The 24,464-nt window shown below is 39.2% G+C and overlaps 2 protein-coding genes across 4 annotated transcripts; both read right to left on the bottom strand.

Moving 5' to 3' along the window:
* Position 1: 1 nt before the first annotated feature.
* On the bottom strand, positions 2–7,367 carry csgalnact2 (chondroitin sulfate N-acetylgalactosaminyltransferase 2). 3 transcript variants are annotated; one of them, XM_047029181.1, is made up of 8 exons: positions 7,137–7,367; positions 3,225–4,203; positions 2,748–2,964; positions 2,217–2,318; positions 1,871–2,049; positions 1,642–1,736; positions 1,472–1,553; positions 2–1,342 (listed from the first exon to the last, which is right to left on the bottom strand). In XM_047029181.1, the coding sequence occupies exons 2-8, from the start codon at positions 3,874–3,876 to the stop codon at positions 1,050–1,052; spliced, it is 1,620 nt and encodes a 539-aa protein (XP_046885137.1). In that variant the 5' UTR covers positions 3,877–4,203; positions 7,137–7,367; the 3' UTR covers positions 2–1,049. The 3 variants fall into 3 exon arrangements, with proteins under 3 accessions (XP_046885137.1, XP_046885139.1, XP_046885138.1); XM_047029183.1 differs by lacking the exon at positions 7,137–7,367 and adding an exon at positions 4,383–4,517; XM_047029182.1 differs by lacking the exon at positions 7,137–7,367 and having other exon boundaries at positions 3,225–4,311.
* Positions 7,368–7,808: 441 nt separating this feature from the next.
* ret (ret proto-oncogene receptor tyrosine kinase) lies at positions 7,809–24,101 on the bottom strand. Its single transcript, XM_047030184.1, has 21 exons — positions 23,878–24,101; positions 15,211–15,450; positions 14,529–14,834; positions 14,190–14,428; positions 13,890–14,085; positions 13,578–13,777; positions 13,142–13,424; positions 12,807–12,938; positions 12,605–12,715; positions 12,341–12,454; positions 11,984–12,240; positions 11,741–11,888; positions 11,505–11,559; positions 11,452–11,474; positions 11,156–11,370; positions 10,951–11,073; positions 10,790–10,860; positions 10,549–10,686; positions 10,296–10,395; positions 9,788–9,935; positions 7,809–8,731 (listed from the first exon to the last, which is right to left on the bottom strand). Exons 1-21 carry the CDS (start codon positions 23,939–23,941, stop codon positions 8,574–8,576), a joined length of 3,321 nt encoding a protein of 1,106 aa, XP_046886140.1. The 5' UTR covers positions 23,942–24,101; the 3' UTR covers positions 7,809–8,573.
* Between the last annotated feature and the right edge of the window lie 363 nt (positions 24,102–24,464).

Here is a 24,464-nt window from a genome sequence, read left to right as displayed (position 1 = left end):
ATCAGTTGTTAAGTCTTTTTATTGTATTGGTGTTGAGTAGAGCTCAGTTAAAAACCGAATCCTTAAAAAAAATAAAAAAAACCTTTCTAGAAATAATATAGACTACAGAACCATGCAGCAGGGTAAAATAGGTGGAAGGCCAATGTTTAACAGAACAAGGAACAGAAATGCAACAAAACTGGCATATTTGTGTACAAAAAAAATGCAACCGTAACCTATCCATTTGTAATAATGTTCAGCTTCAGTTTTTGAAGACATTTAAAACAAATAAAGAGCTATCTGATAAGGTCACATTCTTGCAAGTGTAAATATCTCTTTCCAGCAATGTTTTTCTCAGCAGACATGATCAGGACCAACATGTACTATTTTCAGTTGTGAATGCTGCTCTGTATTGTCATAAATTTTAATCAATGACTTCAACCTCAAAGAGGTATAGAGTATAATCTTGACTTTCATATCCCCACACCCAGCTAGTAGGCACACGTATCGTATTATAAAAACATAAACCATTAGAATGATGTACACAGAAAAGTTATGTACATGTTAATAATACCAGATTTCCCACAGCGCAATTGTCATTTAATGGCTCAATCATGAATGGTTTAACCCAGCTGTAGGAATCACCCAGGTTTCCTATGAATAAAAAATAATATAACATATGGCTTGAGACTGGCATGGGACAACTAACATTTTTTATTTTATTGTTTACAGGGACCCAATCCTTAGTTTGGTTGGACCACCGCCTGATAGTTTAGTCCAAACTTTAAAGGTGTTTAGTCTTTTGATGTTAATGCAGGTAGTGCTATTCAGGTCTATCACTTAGATTTTTCACATTTATCAATGTAACTGTACATTTTAGTACATTCATCTGTGTCTTCAGCTAAACTATAACAAATAACTGGAGGTTTTTGTGTCAACAGCTTCTTCTATAGTGCATTTTCATAATTAACCATATTTAGTACTGCCATTCTGATGTCTTCTAAAACATCAGCGCCTGGACTGTAAGTTGCACAAAGGGACAAAGACATCCATGTTGGAAACAAACCGGTTCATTCATCTGCTTTGATCTGAGTCTTGAAGGCCTGCTTGCGGAGGTGATTCTCAATCTCCTCTCGGAACACCAGCATGCCCAGGTGGGAGTGCGAGGCCTCGTTCATGGCTTTGGACTGAATGCACATGCGGTACTGCTCTGGTGTCAACTCATCTGCACACTGCTTCTCGTGCCACAAGTGGAATAGACCTGACACCGGTGTTCGCATCACAATTAAGTCGCTTCGCAGGTATTTCCTGTACAAGTGGACGTCTTCCACACCCCAACCCTTTACTTCAAGATCAAAACCGCCTGGAAAGCAAATCACACATCAAGTTCTCAGTTCAGATTCCTGACTAATTGCTTTCTCAGATGAAATATTCAATACTACCTACTGTATATTATGAAACTGTCTTTACTGAGCTTATCAACATGGCTTACCAATGTTGAGGAAATCTGAGCGGTATTGACATGTCATTCCAAAGCCAAAGTCTCTCCAGAAACCAGCATCTTTCTTATGAATCTGCATAAAAAGACAGCTTGTCATCTGATACATATACACCAGAAAAGAAAAAAAAAAGACTACATTAAAAAGTGTATTTTGTACTCACAAGCTGGTTTTCAATAGGGGGGGCTAGCTCCAAATTTCCATAAACTATGGCTGGATTGTACAAACTGAAAACCACTGGATAAAATACTTTCTTGTCTACAAAATAAAACAAGAGAAAACAGAAAGTTGAGTTTGTCATAACACATATCCCATCACAACCAATATTGTACAAACATCAGAAGACCACTGTATATTTAAAATAAAAAATATACATAATTTCATAGACTTACTTGGAGCAGAGTTCAGACGGCAAGTGTTGAGGAACTCCAGTGTGAAGTAGATATCCACGTCACAGAAGAACATCAACACATCTCCCTTCTTCCAGGCATGGGCTCCAATGTCAAGACCTCTGCCCCTGGAAAACTCCTCGTCCACTGGGATGAGGGTGTAGTTAGAGAAGTCCTCCTCCCTGGTGAAGAAATAACAATGTTAACAAATCAAGGAGGAACAGCTGTCACATATATCCAGGAGACTGTGGATACAGAGATTTGTGAGAACCATTTGTACAATGTGGTAAATTGAAAGAGCAGGTAGAATGTGTTTGGATGTGAAATAATTCACAATATGAGAACAAACCTGGACATCTTTTCTAAAGAGGACTTAACCTCTTGTAAGCCCTCCTGTCCAAAGTAAACCACGGTCAAATGCACTTGTCTATCATGTTGGATACAAACTTCCCTGCAAAACAAAAGTAGCCTTTAAAAAGTCATACTTAAAGGCAGGGTAGGCAATGTTGTTGAGAAGCACTTTTTGTCAAATTTGCTGAAATAAACTTCACATCCTGATAGAAACTATTGAAACTAAAATTACACAAATCTGTTGGCGTCGCAAGACTGTAACAAACATGACGAATCATTAAGGTCGGACCAGCAAAAATGATTGGACACCATTCAGACCAAATGCAATGATTTTGGTCCAAAAACTTGCCAATTCTGCCTTCAAGGTATCTTTAGGTACATGTATTCTATCTATGTCTAACAGGCAATACAATATCTATCAACCAATCAGGCTTGGTAAATATTGGTGAAAATAATCAATAATATAATTTATGGAATTCATACATATTTTTAAAATATTATGAAAATTATATATCAATCAAATCAACACCTGAAGTTGTGTAGGAACTGTGAGAAGGTTTCTGTTCTGCCTGCCAGTGGCACAATGATGTTGATTATGATCCCTGATGTCTCCACAGATGTGCTCCTGACCTTCATCAAAGGACCAAATGGACGGAAAAGAGTGACGTGCCGGAAGCTGCTGGAATCCTCTTTTGCAAAGTAGAGTTCATAGAGCGTGCCTTTGTCCCGTTCAGTCCTGTATAGCCCTGCACGAATATCAGAATAAGTCAAAATGGACAAAAGATTACCACGTCTTGTCGTCCTGTCTTATCTGTTGTGCCGGTGCACTTTATATGTTTCCCTGTGGGAGAGTGGGAAACGTTCTATCGATTCCTTTTCATGTCTTGACATGTTAAGAAATTGACAAAAAAGCTACTTGAACTTCAACGTCAAGCATTCCACAAATATGCCCTTATAACAGCTACTTTTCAGTAACAGATTCACACATGGTCAGGGTCCTTCTTACCCTCAGTGAAGTGGTTCTCTGTGTAGGTCTGCCTCTGCATAGGTGCTTCATCCTCCTGGCCATCCTCCTCATCTGGGTTGTTAATGACATCCAAAGCTGCTTCTATGACCTCAACTAGCTCATCTCTGCGATCCTTACGAACAGGCTTCTCCTCTGGGTGCCGCGTCAGCCCCATCTCCAGCTGATACACCTTGGTGGAGGTGAAGCTCTCAAAGGGGACAAGAGCATACTCACTGGGCAAGCGCGCACCCGTGTTCACCTCTGCCTTGTCAATTTGAGAATGGAGGTATTCCAGGAGGTCTCCAGGCTCTTGGTCCTTGTTGTCAGCCAGCCCCTGTATCCCAGGGAGCTCCTTCCTGTCCTGCAGCACCTTCAGCTTCTCACTCATCTCCTGGAGCTCCTGCTTGAGCTGGGCAATCTGACGCTTGAGGCTGGTGGTGCGGCTGACATGGTGCTCCTCTTGCTCCTGCAGCAGGGCTTGGCAGTACTCCTTACTATAGGGCTCGGCACCCAGGCCAGGCAGCATCAGGCTGACGTCTGCTGGGGGGGTGCACTCAAGCAGGTAGGCAAACAGCAACAGCACCAGTAGCAGGAAAAGACCAAGGAGCAACCAGCGTGCCCGGCCCTGCAGAGTTAACCTTCGCCTGGGCATCACGCTTTCCTCAGATCTAAGGCTGGGACGTCTTCATTTTCTTCAAATTCTGCTAAACCTCCCCCAAGATTGACAGTTCACCCTTGTTGCAATGCATCAAGTCCTCATAAATAGTATGTTTAGCCAAACATACTAATGTGGCAGACAATATATCCTTGAACAGAGAAAGCCAGATTGATCACTATAAAAAGTGAATGTCATTTCATTCTGCCCATTTTGGTTGGTGAGTGGCTATTCCCGTGAGTTGTTGATCAAATGTAGTACAGAAGCACAGGAGCAAACATTCTTTGCCTTACTTAGTTGGGTTTGACACCCTGTAGAATTTGACTAGGAACAGAAAACAAAAGCGAAAGAGTTGGCAATGAGTTGTACGAGGCAAGACACTCATGACTCATTCAAATACTACAAAAAGTTAAATGTTAATGCAATACAGTGCAATACAGCAATACAGTGCAATACAGTGCAATACAACAATACATTTAAATACAATTGAGTAACTTAGTTACCTCGGCTCAAGTGATGCGCTGCATGAACTGAATCAGACCCAATGATAATAACAGAGCCTGTTTAATAACAGAGCCTGTTTAAGGAGAGCCTGCCCACTCCCTATTAAGCCCCATTGTACCGAATTTTGTTGCAGTTCCACCAGAGTTCCACTGGGAGTGTATGGAGGATTATAGGGGCCAAAACTAAATAAATAAATACTTGGATAAATAAATAATTATATAACACAAAGCTTAAATAAATGACACAAAATATATAAATGTTACATGTATTTGTGTGTGTATATATATATATATGTTTAGGTTTTCATGTGTTTACATTTATTCATTTATACTTACATTTATTCATTTATACTTACATTTATTTATTTATACTTACATTTATTTATTTATACTTACATTTATGTATTTATACTTACATTTATCCACGGTGAAACTTCCTGCAGCAAAATAAATCTGTCGTCCCCCCGTCACAAAGTCAGGGGGCGGATCAAAGCCTCTGATTGGTGGTTCAACTTGAATCGACTGCTTTTGACTATTTCAAGGTGGCAGCACCTTGTGCGGATTCAATGAATGAAATATTGAATGCTACAGTGGTCAAAATGTTGGCGGAAGCTGAAGAGATGGAGGCACCTGCCAGTTCACTTTTTTTTTACATCATATTGAGAGCTTCGCTGAAATTATAGGAATGATATTGGCCCTAACTGACACAGACATCAATGAAAATGTGTTCACGATCCTCATGATGTGATGTCTGATGATACAGCATAGGGGTGGGCATATCGATCTTAAGACCGACAGTGGCCGGGTTGGGAAACCCGGCAACTATCGATACCAACGTTGGTATCAATAGCCCGATTGATAGCGTGATACCTAAGTTTCATTTCACACTGAGTACACAACTCCCTTTACATCATAGTGGTTGTGCAAACACCGTCTAACTTCGCTCAAACTCACTTTGCCCCTCCACTGCTTTTCTAAGCCCAAAGTATCGGTATTGGCAATACTGGCCCTGTATTTACTCCTTGGTATCGGATCTATACCACATCGTGCAGTGTCGCACACCCCTAGCAGCTGTAGAGTGAGGCGATAGAGGATCCCTCTAGCTTAAAGAGAGCTTGATCGACTGGTTGAGCCTGCCTGGTGTGTAATACTGTTCATTCACCAATCAGAGGCTTTGACCCGCCCCCTGACTTGGTGACGGGGGGACGACAGATTTATTTTGCTGCAGGAAGTTTCACCGTGGATAAATGTAAGTATAAATACATAAATGTAAGTATAAATAAATAAATGTAAGTATAAATGAATAAATGTAAGTATAAATACATAAATGTAAGTATAAATAAATAAATGTAAGTATAAATAAATAAATGTAAGTATAAATGAATAAATGTAAACACATGAAAACGTAAACATATATATATATACACACACAAATACATGTAACATTTATATATTTTGTGTCATTTATTTAAGCTTTGTGTTATATAATTATTTATTTATCCAAGTATTTATTTATTTAGTTATAGGAGTGATCGCGGTCGAGTGCAAAATTAATGGGAGTCTATGGAGCTAAACGGCTAAATTTGTCTCTTTCGCCTGATTGTCATTGATAAATCTCAGATTTGATTATAGTTTTTGCATGTTCAACATGGATTACAGGTCAAAAGTTGAATGAACGAGTACTTATGTCCTTTTGATTTCTTACAGGGTAAGTCGTTGTTGCCCATAACACGCTAGCATTCTGCTAACGAATGTTGATTGGTTAGTGAAGGACTGACTACGACCTGCTTGATGGCATCCGAAGCAGAACCAGAATGTCAGAGCATTAGCAGGATTAGCAACATTAGCAACAACATTAGCAAGCCAAAACTCTTTCTAGCATGTGTATTGACAGGGAGAGCCTAACCTGTCAGCTGTGTTGTCGATGCCTCGAGAGTAAAGTGGAAGTAACCAGAGCTTGCCGTCAAGCAGTAGCTCCGGTCATACGATGTGTATGACGTCAATGCCATTTTCAAAGGCTTTTTAGAACAGAAAGGCGACTTAAAAAAAGATCTAACACCCAGTGGTGTGTATTTCTTTTGCCTCCCCTTTCGATTTCAGAATTCAAATTACTAGACAAAAAATCATATCCTGAAAAGTGGATTTTGAGGGGTATAGCTCCATAGACCTCCATTCATTCTGCACTCGACCGTTACTAACGGTTAGCGCCCTCATATGGAACTTGAGTGGAACTGCAACCAGTTCAGAACCCGGAAGTTTCCCGAGAGTGGGAGTTCTCTCTTTATTATACATTTATCTGATAATAACTTCTGTCAGATAGCTTTGCTAGCCTAGGCTAACACTCCAAAATCGGAGACTCTTTTATAGTTAACTATCTTTAGGGTTTACAGATAAGGAATGCTGGCTAATGTGGAGTCATATACATTGCCACAATTTAGCTAGTTAGCCTGCAACTACTATGGTGGTTCATCGCCAGCTCAATTCCAGAAAAATACCCAGCTAGAGTCCCTAGCTAGCCTAGCTGTAAACACTAGCCAGCCGGCTTTGTGCCCAAAGCTAGCCACCTAACTAGCTCTACTCTTCTGTTAAATAAAAATAAAAATTAGAGTGAGAACATTTGCAAATGTTAGGCGAAATAACTGAGAAGTGACAGAAACACAGCCAGAGCTACAAGTATGAAAGTTTTGTATTTGTCTCGATATGTCTCAATCGGTTGGTTTAAATTATTTCGCCATAGCTAGCAGGCTAACTCACCAGGAAGAGATGTCCCTTCTCTCATCTTCATGTAAATGCCACGGAGTACAGACTGTATCTAGATCCACTTTACCCAGATGACAAAACCACGTACTGTTTGTTTAGCTAGTACAACAAAGAAGTAACAACTAGAAATACCTTTTTCTTTTGAAATTGTGTGTATAAGACAGAAAATGTATTTACAAACAGTTTTATAAAAGCGCCATAGCTCTTTATATATCTTTGAGCAGACTCCCGTACTGTGCGTACATTGGATTTAAATACCAGCAAGTGCCGCGCTCAAATATAAGCAGTCAAGGCCATAGGTTTATATATATATATATAAATATATATATATATATATATATATATATATATATATATATATATATATATATATATATATATAGTCAAGGCTACTGAGATGAAAGATAACTGATCCAATACCTAAAGATCATTTTGGCCCCCCAGCCCGTGTCTATAAAAACTATTGAGCACACTTCCCACGGATATTTTGGTGCCTTGCAAATGTTAACATTAAGGTTTAGTGCCTTACTTTCCCATAGCTCAATATTCTAAGAGCAATTTTTTTGCTTGCTTGTGTAAACAAATGTAATCATTGAGGAAGAAAAATTCAATTAAGCCTGTTATGTGTAAACAGACTGTATATATGTAATTGTTTATTGACTGCAACAAAATCATATAATAACAATTATTAACACAAATGTATTTGCTGAACTATAATTTTTTCACAAAGATTGCCATTACATGAATCATAAGGTGAACTGCAGTTTTACACTGGACATGCCACATTCTACATTTAGTATTATGTCCTTCATACAGTAACACTATTTGATATTTTTGTGTTCAGATTTATTTAATTCAACATGGTTGTCTTATTTTCTTTGGCAAGTATAGTTGGAACTGTTGGGTACCACAACAAATGCAATGTTTACATTTTAAAGAACAATATTATATGAAGTAGAAACTTTACAGATGTTCAGATGTTTAAACTCAATGTTGTCTCTTTGTCAATCATCTCCAGAGATCTACGAGTGGTGATGGTAAAGATGTGCCCTTTAATTCCGAGGATGGTACAAGATCTTCACAGTCGTACACTAATAATTGGAGGCTATTAGAAGCAGCACAGGCACTTGAAAGACAATTACATTGACATACAACCTGGTACAGTATATAGTCATGCAATGATACAATTTGGCCAACATGACCTTGAGGTAATGATGAACATACCAAACAGCTGCTTGAAGCATGGTCAATGCTGTATAGCCATTTTGCAGCAAAAATACTTTATTATCCCCCAGTTTTCTTGGATTTGAATTACCCGTGCAACAGAAATAAAAGGGAACCAACTTTAGCATCAGATTGTGTATGTACAGTTTTTATATAAATATACACATCTACCCAATTAGGAATCTTTTCTACAATGTTGATTTGCTTTTAACTATCAAGCTTGTCCACATTTTTTGCGGGTGAAGGCAACGCCATCCAGTTTGCATAAACACTATCATTGGCATATCTTGTAAAGACTGGGTTAGTGGCATCAAGTCTGTTGAGAGGTACCGGGCTCTTCTCAGGCCAGTTCGGGTATGACATGCCTAAAAATGAGAACATATCATTTTTCTGCACGGAGTAAATGAAATCTAGAGTGCAGACAGTAAGGCTCTCAAAAGAAACTCTGTTTTGGTCATGTTTGCCCAATGACAATTTTATAATGGAACTCCAGACTAATGTGATACTAATGGAAAATTGTAAGTAGCGATGATCAATCTGTTTTGCAGATGAGACAGATGCTGATTATTCCTGCTATGAAAATTAAATGAGCTATGAGGTGTCATATAAAAAAATAAAAACACAACAACAACAACTGGTACATTACTGAATGTTGTGATCTGTCAATGATATCCTTGGCTTATGCACCATCAATGTTGTTGAAGCAGATGTAGATTGCATCAAACAATAAACAACATGGACAATGTGTCACAGTTTTTTACCTGGTAATTAACTACCTCACTGACAGCCATCATATTGCTAAATACGTTTTATGTTATCAAGAGCTGGAATATTTGGTAGAAAGGCCCAGGGGAAACGTATTTACAATGTTGATTCTCTCTGTTATCAATATTACCAGAGAGTTTGATTCAAAAGCCTTACTGTTTCTCTGTTCAACATTGAGAAATCAGATCATTTCACATCAAATTCAGATAAATAAGAAGTTTGGAATCCAAAACAAATTATAAATAGTAATTTATTCAGCAAGGACCTGTTTCAAATGTTGCATTATTTTTCAAATAATAAGTTGGGATCGTTGAAATGCGTAATGAAAAGCGAATTTCATTCCTAAATGAGTTATCCAACTGGCTATATAGAATAAAATATAAGTATAGGAATGTTTTATATTTACAGATGTATGTTTTTTTTTGTCAGCTTTTGGGTACTGTACATCAGAAGCAGGTCCAAATAAATTCAGACACAAGGTCCTCTTTTTCACTGATTCTCTCATTTTCTAAGAAATGTGAGATTTTCAGATGTCAGAGAATCATGCCTAGATCACAGTCACACACATTTGTCTTAGGAAAGCCAATCACAGCTTGCCAAAAAGAGAGCTTTTGTGTCCTGTCTCTAAAATCTAGTAAATGCATGGGAAATTCTACCATATAGCTTGTTTTCAATCCATGTGGAGGGAAGGGTTCGAGGGAGAGGGGCGTTATTACAGTCCACTAGAGGCGTATCCTCTTCAGAGAGGGCATCGTCGTACAGCAGGGCATCAGCTGGTGTTGATGCTGCCAGGTCCAGGTAATCCTGGCAACAGGAGATCAACATCTGATTAAGCTAATCACCAGACAAAGAGAGAGGTGTGGCAAGTACAGACAAAAATAACCACAAGAGATAGATTTGATTGGATTTCTAATTATATGACACAGGGTACTTCAATTGGCCCTTAATCAAAACCACAACACAAGCCCATCCTTGCTAATTATATGTGTGTGCAGTCTAAGGACATGGGAACATGAGAATTTTGTCTAGACATGAATTATGTTGGACATACAGAGTATGAGAGGGTGTATGTAATTAAGAATAAGAGTCTGTAAGTGCTGTATAATTAGTGAATTACTATTGAAGACAGAACAAGATCAATTATCTTTTTTTGTTAGAACCTACCCGGCTTTTCACCATCATCTTTTCAAGTTCTTTGCTGATGTCTGAAAACACTGGCCTCTTGTCTGACTCCTGTTTCCAGCATCGGAGCATCAGATTATACCTGCCAAGACACATGCAGCCCATGGTTGAAGTTGGAATCCTTTAAAATCATCATCATAACCTCCAAATATTGTACTATCCAAATTTTCAATAAAATGAGTACAAGAGTAAACAGGATGCTACCCAAAAATTGGCAAAATGAACGTAAACTTACATTTCATCTGTGCAGTTCTCTGGTTTCTCCATCCTGTAGCCCGTTTTGAGGAGGTTAAAAAGGCGTTCAGGGGCAATACCCGGGTAAGGGTTTCCACCCAGTGTTACTATCTCCCAGAGCAGCACACCAAAGGACCAGCTTGAAAGAGGTAAAGGAACTCATATAAGTATGACTTTTAACGGTTAAGGTTAGGGATAAAGTATGCATTCCCAAGTTTAAGTGGATGGTACAAACTACTTACACATCACTTTGTGTTGTGTAAATGTGATCAAACAAGGACTCTATTGCCATCCATTTGACTGGGATTCGACCCTAAAAAAAATATAACAATTCAGCTTAGTTCCTAGTACATACACTACAATTCCGATTTTATAATTGGTTTCTCAGCATTTTTTGCCTCACCTTGCTCCTTTTTACATATGAGTCTTCTTCATAGACGTCTCGGGACAAGCCAAAGTCGGAAATCTTCATCTTACGCCCCTCTGCAACCAAGACGTTTCTTGCAGCGAGGTCCCTGTGGACAAGCTGTAGGATAACAGTTCTCAATTACATTTTTTTTGAGGCAAAGGATTTTCAGGTTCATTTTCAATTAAGGTAGTGACTATACCTTCATCTCCGCCAAGTACTGCATACCCCTGGAGATCTGCCATGCGAAGGAGATCAGGTCGCCCATAGTAAGTGCCCTTTCGTCTGGGTTCTCCAGGTAGCTGGAGTTGCGGTTGGCATCGCCGCTCATGTAGCTGGGCCCGACTTTTCGACTCTCACGGAGGAAGTTGCGTAGCGATCCATACTTTGCATATTCCACAATCAGGTACAATGGTCCTGGGTGGGGAATCACAGCTATTCAGAAGATGAAGATGAAAAATACGCAGGTAGTCAAAGAGGAGGAAAATTATGCCTTACCATCCTGACTGCAAGCTCCATACATCTTTATGACGTGTGGATGGTTTACTTGCTTCAGTAAAGTGAATTCTGACAGCAGATCACGGAGCTCGCTATGTGAGGCATGTTCTGTGAAAAACAGGAAGGATTGACAAATATACATGGATATATACAGTGTTAATTTTTTGGGGGCAAAAAGTGATGAATATAAGGTATTACAGCATGTGCAATTGCTATGGTACTCAGTGCACAAAAAGTCAGCCATATTATTACTTCCCAGTCTGTCTGCACTCTGTCTGCTTCTTCTTACCTTTAAGCATTTTCACAGCCACTGTGGTGTAACCAGCCTTTCCTTTGAGACGGAAAGCAGTCGCCTTGACAACTTTCCCAAACTCCCCTTCTCCTAAGGTTTTACCCAGCACCAGGTTTTTACGAGGGAATTCCCACTTGGGATCCTCCTGTTAAAACAATAGAGAAACACTTTTAGAGCCTAGTTCTTGTTCCTTGTATTTTCCACCTAGTTTTAGAACTGACCCATTTGTTTAAAGCTTACAGGTATTTTGAATGTGTCAATGGCCACTTGGTTCTCCATGGAGTCCAGAGAGCCGCGTCGTACATTGTTAGCAGAGTAACTGATAGGGTAAGACTGAGCCGGCCGACGGAAGGTCATCTCAGCTGAGGCTATAGGCGGCTTGGGAGAGTTCTTGTGGTAACGATGGATGAAGTAGGAGGAGAGGAGGATGGAGACTATGAAGGAGAGCAGCACGGCAGTGGCGATGATGGTCTTACACATATCGTCACATATGGCCTCTGAGAAAGACATGGCAGAGAGAGGAGTATCAGGAGAGGAGTTTTGGGATAGGCTGTGTGGACTGTAAAAGAAGACAGGGTTTGAATGTGGTGAACTTACCTTCAACATCGTCTTTCTCACAATAGCATTTCTCAGAGTAGCAGTAGCAGGTTCCATAGCCAGCTTTGATGCCAAACATCAAGCCTTTTTCATGACCTCCGATTACAGGTTCACCTTTGTGATGACACAAATATGCACAGAATTTAAATTCATAGTTACCATTATTTTCTTCTTGAATTTATTTAAGACACAAACAAGAAATACTTATCTCACAATAACTCAAATTAAAAGACACATATTCATGAACTTCAGTTTGTTTCTTACCAGTGCAGTCCTGTGGACATATCGACATGTCCTTGCTCTCAATTGCATCACATAAGCCATCAGGACAGGTATGAAGGTCTGGAGAGCAGGTGGAATAACTCTCTGATATTCCTGAGGTAAAGGCAAAAATAATTTAATCCCGTTTTTGACATTAACCAATGGAAAAGCAAACAGGAGCCTTTTTGAGACACGTATGATATACCTTTTTCTGTGCCCTGTCTCCACTGGCACCTCCCTTTGGTGGCGCCCAGACCTCTGATTGCCTCGCAGTCCCCTCGCTGTCTTCCTTCCGCACAAGACAGTGAGCGCTGGTCCTGTAGAGACTGCCTGTCTGCTATAAAATACAAACCTCATTACAGACTGCACAGTGAATGTGTGTACTGTGTGAACCACCATCACTGTGGCTGTCAACTAGGCTATCAAAAGGTATAAATGCAAACACAGCAACCGAAAACAGATATTGTCTTCCTTTAAGTGTAATCTAACTGGCAACTCACAACAGCTGCAGTCTTTATTATTGCCATCCTGTAGACGTACCTTCTCCATCGAGTACTATAAGTATTTGAGTGCTGGCCTGCAGTTGGTTATGCTGCTCCTGGGCAACCACAGAGTATTGGAGGTCCTGGCACTCTGGTCGGCGCAGTGCCTCAGAGTCATTCACATACAGCACTCCCGATTCATCCCTCAGGCTTTGGGCTATGCTAATAGCGGCATAACAGGCCTGCATGTCAGCAGAAACATTCTTCTCTGCTATCTCTAGCCGGTACGTGACATTGATGCCCTGAAACTTCAGGCAGTTGTCCACACACACTCTACCAACCTGAAAAGAGATGTAACATAAATTGTTAGAGAAAGAGAAATTATCACATTGAAAGGGTTAATTTAAGATCTTGGAACCCCCAAAACATAAAAAATTATGCTAGCCTCGAATGCTAAATATATTTCCATAGTTGTGGTGTGGAACATCAGATACCTGGGCATAAACAGAGGATCTACGTGTCAGTGGGAAAAGATAGGTGACATTGGTGAAGCGGATTGGAACGGGTATGATGGTGATGTTGTAGTGCAGCATCACTGTTCCATCAGGACCAGGGTAGGTGGTGTCATTAACCAGATAGGGAAGCTGGAAGGTACGATTTTCTGTCACAGACAAGCTCCGATTGAGTTTAAGCCCTGGATACCGACAGAAAAAGGAGCAAGAGTGGTTTATTCAATATCACACTAATGCACGGTTGATATCATTTTATCACATTGTGTCACTATGGAATTTATTGGAATTACTCACTGTACTCATGAACGGTCCCTCGAACGTTGCCAAAAATGCTCTTTTCTTCTCTGAAGGTATGTTCTACAGTGAATCGATCTCTGATCCATATGTCATTTGTCAACATAGTACCAACCAACCAATTTTGATTATGGTCTTTGGGGTAACTAGCCGTTGTGTCTCGATCATATACAGTTAAGTTGCCGAAAACTCCTCCCTGCGAAACCAATGTGAAAATACAAATGTTTTAAGACATATATAAGAGATACAATTAGAATAAGATGTTTCTTAAACGTTACGACGTGCAGCATACAAACTCACCTCAATGCGATTGAACTCGATCACAATCTCATCTGTGTCCGTGCCATTCACATATGGTGCGTTGTCATCTTCGTCGTAGATGCTAACCAGAAGTGGAACAAAATGCTTGCTGAGGTTCTCCTCGGTCTGGACCACGCAGACGAGCACCAGACGATACATCTCCCTCTCCTCGCGGTCCAACGGAGCGGTCACCACCAACTCAGTGGTGTTGTCATTAACAGCAAACGGTGCAGGGACCTCTGCAGCCCAAAAAGGGAGAGGGATGCCAACCTGAGAATCAGCATTGTAACAGCAGGATGATTAATAATGTAGACAATGTAGATAGAAGCATTGGCTTACCTGATTCAACGCTGTAGGAGATGGTGTAGTTAGGGCAGATGTTGAGCCTGGAAAGGGGCCTGAGTTGAAGAAGTGCCCCTGGGAATCTGTTCTCTTTGATGTGGAGGTTTAGGTTGTGGTCAGGGAAGCACAGCTTCTCCATCTTGGTTTGGCCACAAAGGGGCACTGTGGCGTTGACAAAGGTCAGGATGATCTTGATAGTTAACTGACCATAACAACGGAGCCCATGGTCAGGTTTGGGGGTTGCTATGGGTTTGGGGGTTGCAACACTCAGGGTCAGCTTCTTCACTGACACAGAGCTCTTATCTGATGAGACACAAAGCCATAACAAGACCAAAGCCCAATTTTAATCTCACACAGTGCTTTTCTTGATGACAAAGCCCTTCCTACTCTTTTCAATTACATTACTGCCCAGAATGCAGATTTCTAAAAATGACATATCACTTTCACGCAACAGCATTATTTGTATGCCAAAGGTAAAGCAGCCTATCAATTCTAGCGTATATGTCATATTTTAATAGTGACTTGTTAATAGTACTGAAACACTAAGCAGTTAAATAAACTACCGAAAGACAGCATGCACAATGGTATTGAGTAGTCTACATAGTCACACAATGACACTTACAAAAGGATGAACAATCCATGAGAAAGAACATTTTCTAAGATTCTATCTTTAACTTACAGTGAGAGTCAAAATCATTCCATTCCAGGGTTTTATTCATGGACAGAACTCCTGTGGTCTCATCCATGTGGAACCATGTGCTGTAGTATGGAGCCTTCATGGTCCGGCACAAGTGGAAGTGAGGCCTCTCAGAGTCACTTTCCGGCATGGAGTGGACCTGGAGTACAGGTGTCCCTGCAGCCTGCCCTATGTAAATGGTCTCTGAATATGATTTCTGCGGGAAGTATAGACCAGCAGATCCTGTGAAGAGATTAAGAAAGTACACAGGTAAACATTTGCATTTACGCATTTAGCAGACCCTTTTATCCAAAGCGATTTCCAAGAGAGAGTAAACATGTTATTTCACATAACTAAACATAGTTTGCTCTAAAGATCTCTGGAACTATTCAAGAATGGAGCTATGGTAGAAAGTACAGTGCAGACTGTAGTAAACAAACAATGGTACAATACTTTGTACTACGTTTTTTCCTCTGTAGATTGAAACTTGGATGCTGTCTGATGAAGGAAACAAATCAGATCTGGAACTTGTTGCCTCACATCACAAGTCCTTCTTTGCCTCCGCTCACACATCCTGATTTCATTCACATCATGCCGTCCATACTTCTAATAATTGTTTGAGCCTTGCTAGAAGTTCATTGTTGCATTATGCTGAGCTGACCGATGGTGTGCATATTCATTATCTGGAGTCTCTATTTAGATTTTCTAATTAGGCAACAATACCTGTCATATGACAATAACGTTGATGCAATCAGGTGACTGGATTCCAATTACTTATACATAACAAACAACAGGTTTAGAATTTGGTTTATTGAAATATATGACACTTGTCAGTCCACGGAAATTGAAAAGGGTCTCAAATGACACCAACACAGCACTTTTAATGAATTTCTCATATGGTCAATGAGATGTGGTTTCCGTTTCTCCTTGGCTTCACCTTGGGATGTTTAATTATGGGGTAAAACATGATACTGTGAAGAATGAATCATTACCTACTGGGGTTATGGGGGTGGGAGCTAATCTATAAAGCGCAATAGAAGGCTGCATGTTTTACAGGAAAATGGAGATGTGAGTGTTGTAATTATATCCCTGTTGTGTTCCTGTCCGTCGTCGGTGGTTGGCCATTTAGGGAACGTACTAATGTTATTAGCAGACAGTGAAACTAGATTTTCTATTTCTGTTGGTGCAGTTGAAGCCCCGGCTCTGGTTTCAGACATTGATTTAATTTAGGTGCTCATGGATGACAGGAGGTTGGATGGATGGATAAAATGTGACTTGTCTTCCTGAAGGATATACACTCAGGAAAGTTATGACCCCCTTTATTAAAACCTTTCTGAGACAAAAACAAACAACTCAGTTAGTTTGCTAAATCCATTCAAAATTCCATTCAGGCAAATGGATTCTATTTCATTCTCTCAAATTAGATAGGTGAACACTATCCACTTCCTAAATCTTTGCATAAACATGGCTATTTCATTACATCCTGTGTGCTTGAAAATAGACTAATGGATCAAGAAACAGAACACTGCTCAGAGAGATTAAGATGCCTTGCTTTGCAATTCAACAAAACAACATATCTAGATTTATCTTAGTTTAAAATTGTTAATATAAATTAATATCTTGCAAGGTCTTTAGTAAATCCATCAGAAAGCACAATATCATTGCAGTTAAATGTAAGCAAAATAAATGACAAGATGTTACCTTCATTATCTGCTTAGATGCATTAATAATCAATTATCATCCTGCTTGCTCCCAGCAACATACAGTGACCATCAGAGGGAGACATATCTCTATCACCAGATCAAGGATGTGAAGCAGACCACCAGGAAAGGATCCAGTTCAGGACACATGATACTGTCAGTATGATAAAACAATGATGACTAAATGCCATTTCCCACAGATTGTATTAAGGTCTTAAAACATTTGGACTCAGTGCTAGTATTACCTCTAAACATTCTTAGCATACATTCATGTTATTTCAAAGCTTAAGCAGAGTGTAGATGACCACTGTATCTGGACTAGGATCTAGGGTGACACTGTAAATCTGTGGTGCTGGAGGTATTACAAGTGAGGGCTGACTTTGGCTTCAAGCTTGCCACAGTGAATCGTATGCTATACAATTCATTTGTATAATTCAAAATTCAATTTATTTCCGGGACACAAGCCAACAGAGGGTAAGCAGTTTATATCTAAACTAATTAATCGAATGGATTAAGCAAGACTCTAAGCAAATCTAGTCTTTGCTCTGTAATTCTATGAAGGTCTTTCCTGAATGACTCATGACTTCTCCTAAATGCAGCACTTTTATAACTGAACTTTAGAAATGTTCAATGTTACTCATATAGTGACAGATGTGATCATGACTGTGACCTCTTATAACCATGTCAAGGGCAATGGCAGCCAAAGTCTAATGAAATCTGTTTATTGATTTCAGTTTAAAGAGACGAGGGAAGAGTAGATGGGAGGATTCCTCGATATCTTTGAAGTCTTATAAACTTTGGTGGACTATGTTATTACATATAAACTGCAAAACAGTTTCATACTGGAGATTAAACAGATGAGTAAAAAAAATCCTTTGAAAACAAAGTGGAAAGAAAATAATCCAGGATATAAACAAAACCAGAAAACATGGCTGCGTGTTGTTATTTACAGGGCCTTAGGATTTGTCTGAGCTGACTGAGTGGGACGTCCTATCCGCCATCCAGGAGGACAAAGACTTGAACTCAATTAGCTCATCATGCACATCACCGGAGAGATTTACCATCTATGAGCTCATGTCCTGGAGGGAGCCTCAGTAGTTTCTCTTCCCTCTTCACTAATCTGTCTGAGAACACAACTGGAGATAAACACTGGAGCCAGATCTCCCACCTAGAATTCCTTATTGAAAATCCACAACAAGTCCTTCACTGGCAACGATACCCGACCTCACTGCTGCAGTAGCCTTGTTGTGGCTGGCAGCTGGCAGTGGTCTTGAGATTGGGAATGAGTTCTGAGGGAGGAACAAAGCCTGTGCCCTTTCAAGGTCAATGCATCTGTCCCCAGTAACGACCGGTTGGGCAGGGGAATATCTGGCAGCTGACCAATCAATATCAGTTCTAATCAACAGTCAGGCTGATTGTTTTTAATTGATGAGATAGACTAGAAGCACCCTCACCCTAACCCTTGCACATGTACAATCATTAATGAGAACAGACAATAGGGCTTACTTTACATTGTGCACAGTATAGAAATAACCAGGAACTAAAATCTATTTACTTTATTATGGTTCACAAGAATAATTAATCCATTCGCACACAGTGAACAAACACAAGTAAGGGACATTTTTGCCACTCATATCAAGTTCAAATGAAACTGTCATAATGACTCTGGAAGCTGCAATGATCACTCTGTTCCCAAAGATGAAATAGTTATGAGAATCATTACTAAGGCTCTCTGCAAAGATTCAATTAACTAAAAGGCTGCAAATCAATTGATGCAAGTTATTATTGATTACCTTGTTTTTAAATCTTGCATTGCTGGTTTGAATTGTCAGTGTGCAAGATTGCTTTGTCATGCAATGATGATGCTTTTTGGTTTTATTGTTAATAAAAATGGTTAAGAGTTGAGGAGCACATCTGATGTTTACACATTTTACGTTTGTGGCATGATAAATAATGACAAAATCAAACAAATAAAACCAATCAAACAAATCCTTAATATGATAGAAACTATAATATTACTAATACTCATTTAAATAGTAATCATGTTAACGTCAACTACTACTACTACTAATAATACAAATATTAATACTTCCTAATTCTAATAACAATAGGTAGTTAGTAAGTTGGTTCCTTACATAGAATGTGTTTGCTTGGAATACTGTAAGAAGATGGACTCCAGGTGGATCACTCAAACCATGATACATACCATAACATAATAATCAATTATTCCCATAATGTAATCCAATTATCTTTCAGAGATTACAAGAGCCGAAAAGCAATGTACCATGTTCATCAGTCATCAAGAAATCTAATATAACATCTCCTTAGGGGTTCGGTGGAACTGCAAATTCAGTTTAAGAATTCACATGGGAACGACTTGGACATTAAAAATTGAACAACACATCACACAGCACAGCAGATGGAGTTTGATGTCATAATCATTAGACCACTGTCGTTAAATGTTCTGATACACATCACTGCTGCCGTAAACTTGGTGAATTCAAACAGGAAGTAGGCATGATCAGAGTTAAGCAAAGATCATTGCTGCTGATTAACCTTTTCCTAAATAGCTTAACTTCTCCCAGATTTTGCGTCAGGGTAAACACAGAACGACCGCTTCCATATTCAAGAGCATCTGACCTTTATAATTAAGCTTCTGAATGTATTATTTTTGTTAGAGGTTAACAGTAAAAAGTTACAATAATTTATGATTATTTTTTACTCATATAACTGCATTTTCCCCTAAATAAGTAAACATCACATTTACAGAAATCTCAATAGTCCAAAGGGTCAAACAGCCACTGTAAGGACATGATGAAATCAAGACCTTCCAACACCAATCTCTGACCTGCAGTCTGAATGTGAGAGAGGCATAACGAGCCTAGTCTTTGTATTGTTCATTGCTGTAAATGATCGGTCAAACACAACATGCATCACTGGCCACTGGAAAATAACTTGTCAAGACCCACGTGAAAAAAGAGCACTAAATGCCTCGAGGACACAATTTCAATCAATGTCTCCTTGTCCTTCCACCAAAGCAAATTAGATTCTGCCCATGCATGGAAGGGAAATGTGACCCTTTCCTGACAAGGGGATCAGAGAAGACAGTGGGGAAGGTAATGTTCTACTGTTGCTCTTGTATGGCAGCAGATAGAGGAGAAACAGCTTTACAGACTCTGAGGCTGGGCTTAGAGGACAGTCAGCCAATTAAATACCCTCCAAGGTGTCCGTCCTTGAGACAAAGGACTAATTTAGTCCCTCTGAATTACTCAGGCTTTTTGGATGTATTTGCTCATGGCTATAAGCTTATCCATTTTACAACAGCAAAAAGTGGAATCACATTAAGTTTCTGGTGTGCCTGTGTGATAAGGTTTAACATATGGATGTTCTGGACTTACTGACCCTAGGGCTGAACAGGCAAGACCTGGATCTAGAAATCATCAGTAAAACCGTAGCAAGTGGACATTTAGAATATTTTAGTTGTTGTTATAGTAACCTACTTTAAGAAATGATCCCATGTGAAATATATAGACTAAGCTACACAAGTAAAATAAAACAGAAACGGTAAACACTCTTAGAAATAACTGTATGCCTGTGATGTTTTCAATTATACTAAAAGAAACTTAGTGACAGCAAGAGTGGAGAATTGAGAAGATTTATAATATAACTGTGAGCAACCCAAGACACAAGCTTAACTAAATCATATAATGTAATAAGGGCTTAAATCAAATAGCACCATGTATCAAATGAGATTTATTGGTCTGGTCCTTCTCAAAAGCAATGGATGCTGATGAAAATGATTGCGCTAATGCAAGGAAGACAGCCAGCTAAAGCGACTGCTAACACAGCATCCTCAAGGATGTGAAGGCGATCACTGGGGATTACCAATCAGGTTAAGGTTTCCAAGGTCAGAGGGCATGACAGGGTCATCAATACAAAAACAGGGTCATGGTAGCATGTCCACAGATCAATGCTTTTACATAAAAACATCATTTTCTCCATGTGCTCCTGCAGATGATAAAGTAGATACAAAAGAAATGGATACAAGGACAGATCCACATATATTCATGTAGTGCTAAGGACATGTGCATAGTAGGTGTCCTAAATTGAATAGGCTGTATTCATCATAGCAAAAGGAAGGGTCAACTGAGGTAACCCTAGCTGAACTTTGAACCTCATCTGCATTTTGAAATATTGGTTTCATCTTGAAAATTGCAGTAGTAAAATCTGCACACTCAATATGAGTTACTGAAGAACAAAACCCAAATTCCAAACTCAACCGCTTGACTTTGGTGCCCTAGATAGCTAGTGTTGCTTTAAATCTAAATGTCACAACAAGGATCATTATTTACGTTGAGCAAATACTGGGATTTCATTTCATATAAAACAATAAAACAGCTAGAGGTCTTTACTATGGTTAGAAAAGGGAGAGCACATTCATAGTTGCACACAAAATGGGTTTTAAAATCTTTGCATATAACATATGATCAAGAACAGATTAAGATGCATCCTTCATTGTATCGACATGGTTGATTTGACTTAACCTATATGCTTGCATTTACACAAATTCACACCATATGGATCCTTCCCAATCATGATCAGACATTTAACACATACTATTTACTCTTTACTCAAGCTGTGTTACAAAAAATGTTTTATGAGGTATCTTCACTGACATCTCCCCCTGCACTCTGCTGAGCATGTACTTCCTTGCAGGCACCATTTCAACACAGATGGGCATTACACAGGCATTGATCTTCAATTTCCTTTGTGTGATTACCTCAGCAGGAGTCACCATGTAGATTACCAGTAATTTGCTATGTGGGACCACTAGATTCTTCAGTGTATCAAAAAAATACTTAGAACGTGTTTTTTATTTGTATATATTGTAGTTCCACAAGTGAGAAATTATTGAGAATTACTGAGAAATCCAAACAGATAGATTTTACAATAATGACCTTTGGGTCAAGTGATATTCAATTAACCTCATACAAGAGGGTAGAATATTTTGTGAAGGTGTTATGGTGAATGTCTTTTAAGGTCATTGTTGTTTGGTAACATAGCCATAAAAGTGGGAACTAATGATGGCTGGTTATCTTTTGAGGAAAAGGGCACGTTTCCAAAGTTTGCTTGGGAAAATATATTGGTCTGTTAGTATTATACAAATTCGGTCATCAGAAAAGGAAACAATACTCAAGATAGAGAAAGCATTAAATATTGACAAACTAAAATAAATGCAGACTTGCTTGGATATGAATATCATCAAACTGTATTAAACAGTGCCAATTTTACACAAAAAATGAATTGATTGTCTTTTGAGAGAGGGGTTAAAGCTTAATGTGTTCCCAGTACAGTACCTTCTATTGTTTAACAGGCAATATTTCCCTACAAGAAAACAAACACTTGATGTTTGCTCAGAGACAGACGCACCTGCCGCACACCTGCCCCCAGACTTGCAGAGCGCGAAGAGCTTTTGTTTCCACAGATCCGCAGGTGAAGAACATGCATCCATCGTACTAATACCCGACATGGATTTCAGCACCTCTGTATTACACCATGATCAAGATGGTGCTCAACATCAATAAACAATAAATCAATATACACGCAAATTGAGATACATTTGTGGACGTCTTCCGGTTAGGAACTACTATTTATGAAGATTTTAGGACGATGCATTTGGACTATAGTAAATAGGCAAATTCCAGCTTAAAACCATTTTGCCACGATTTACCATCGCATGTTCTCTGCTGATTAAGGCAACTACAACATAATACTTTTGTATAAAACAACACTCAAAATGTCTACTGATTTTACAATTAAAACCAACCAAAGAACATTGTACCAAAAGTATTAAAATGTGCACTGTACATCATTAGTTATAACTAAATTACCAAGGATCCTAAACTATAACATCGATGTTATAGTTTACTGATAGACTCTAGGTGCGTGACCTTCCAATGACCAAATATGTAGGCTATTCAATTCAAAACACTAACGATTGACGGACACGGACGTCAAAACACGAAAACAAAATGAATAGCCAGAGTAGCCTACCTATGCTTCTAACTGTAATAGGCTGACTAGAAATAGATATACGCTGTCAAGAATCCCAACATTTTACACAATGGTCTATATTTGAACGGCCATCCCGTTTCACAGACCTCACATTGAGATTCACACACACGTAGGCCATGAGTTAAGCTTTATATATAGTCTGTTTAGGGCGAGAGTGTTGGTTCAGTTGGGTAGCAGGATTGAAAATGGGATTATAATATTATAATATATAGCTGCATGCATTTCACTCTGGGAGACCATGTGCCATGCCATGCATAGCGTGATGTGAGAGGGCAACGTTTTCGTACCATATGGGCCTAGTATTTACCATTGTATTTAGGCTACACCACGCATGGCTTTCCAGAACCCCCAAAATGTAAACAATAAATGGTTGAAGCAAATGGTTATGATAAAATAAGGATGACTTCATTTGCTTAAATCTTCAGAACTTTTGTAACTACGGCTTTACAGCGATTTAAGTATTGGGATCACACTGCATGGGAAAATGAATCTATAGCTGTCGCTCAAAAGATGAAAACAGAAACATGGGTGAAAAATGCTTTCAAAAGTTCATTTACACACAGCACTCAAGCACCAGTTACAGTCCCTGACTGCAATAGCAACAAATTATATAGATCAAAATAATGTATAAATAGAATCACATATTGGGTTCTAATTTTAACTTTTTGCACTGATCAACTTTTGCGCACGTCTTGCAATTGATCAACGATAAATTAGTCGATTACGAACAGATTCAGTACATTTCTAAAGATAATTTAGACATTGTGTTCTTCAAATAGACTACTGTAGACTTTCAGCAATAGTTTAAACGTTGTTTCTGCTATTATTGTAATATGGGAGGGGTATGTTGCCTAATAAACGCTATAAAGCTTAATTGAAGTTAATTGCCCCTTACCTTTACATCCCAACAGGAAGATGAAAACGATGTTTCCCAATAAGAAACCACACGTTGGCCCCATAATCACCAACCATAAGTAAAAGTTTCAGTTTGAATAAGCAAAACCGTCCCTATAGATACAAAATACAGCCAGAGTAAACGATCAGTTCCCCGTACGCAGCTCAGAGCAGCCGATGAAGTACTCACTGAGAGCGTCCCATTGATGGGCTGGTCTCTGCAGCTTTTGCTGCTTGACCGACTGTAGCGATGTTCTGGGGGAGGATCAAATCAGGCTAATATGCTGCGATGTATTTTCCGGTCCACCCGGAGCAGTACAAGCACGATACCATCTCCAGGAAACTAAAAAACTAAAAAATATTTAATACAAAGAGTCACCTCTTTATCATTTGACAGTGATTTACGGATTGCAATTTCTGGACATCGTAACTATTTAAAAGATAGTCAATATTTCGTGGTTCTCAGTAATCCTGTGGCCAATAGACTTTATTGTACCTCCTACTTTACTGGGACAATTCCTTACAACGATAGAATGTTCTACAGTATTAAAAAAGAACATTGGCCAATAGCACTGAAATGTATAATTC

The sequence above is a fragment of the Hypomesus transpacificus genome, chromosome 11, assembly GCF_021917145.1.
Source record: "Hypomesus transpacificus isolate Combined female chromosome 11, fHypTra1, whole genome shotgun sequence".
In the NCBI taxonomy this organism is placed as follows: domain Eukaryota; kingdom Metazoa; phylum Chordata; class Actinopteri; order Osmeriformes; family Osmeridae; genus Hypomesus; species Hypomesus transpacificus.
This window is presented reverse-complemented; position numbering and strand designations above follow the sequence as displayed.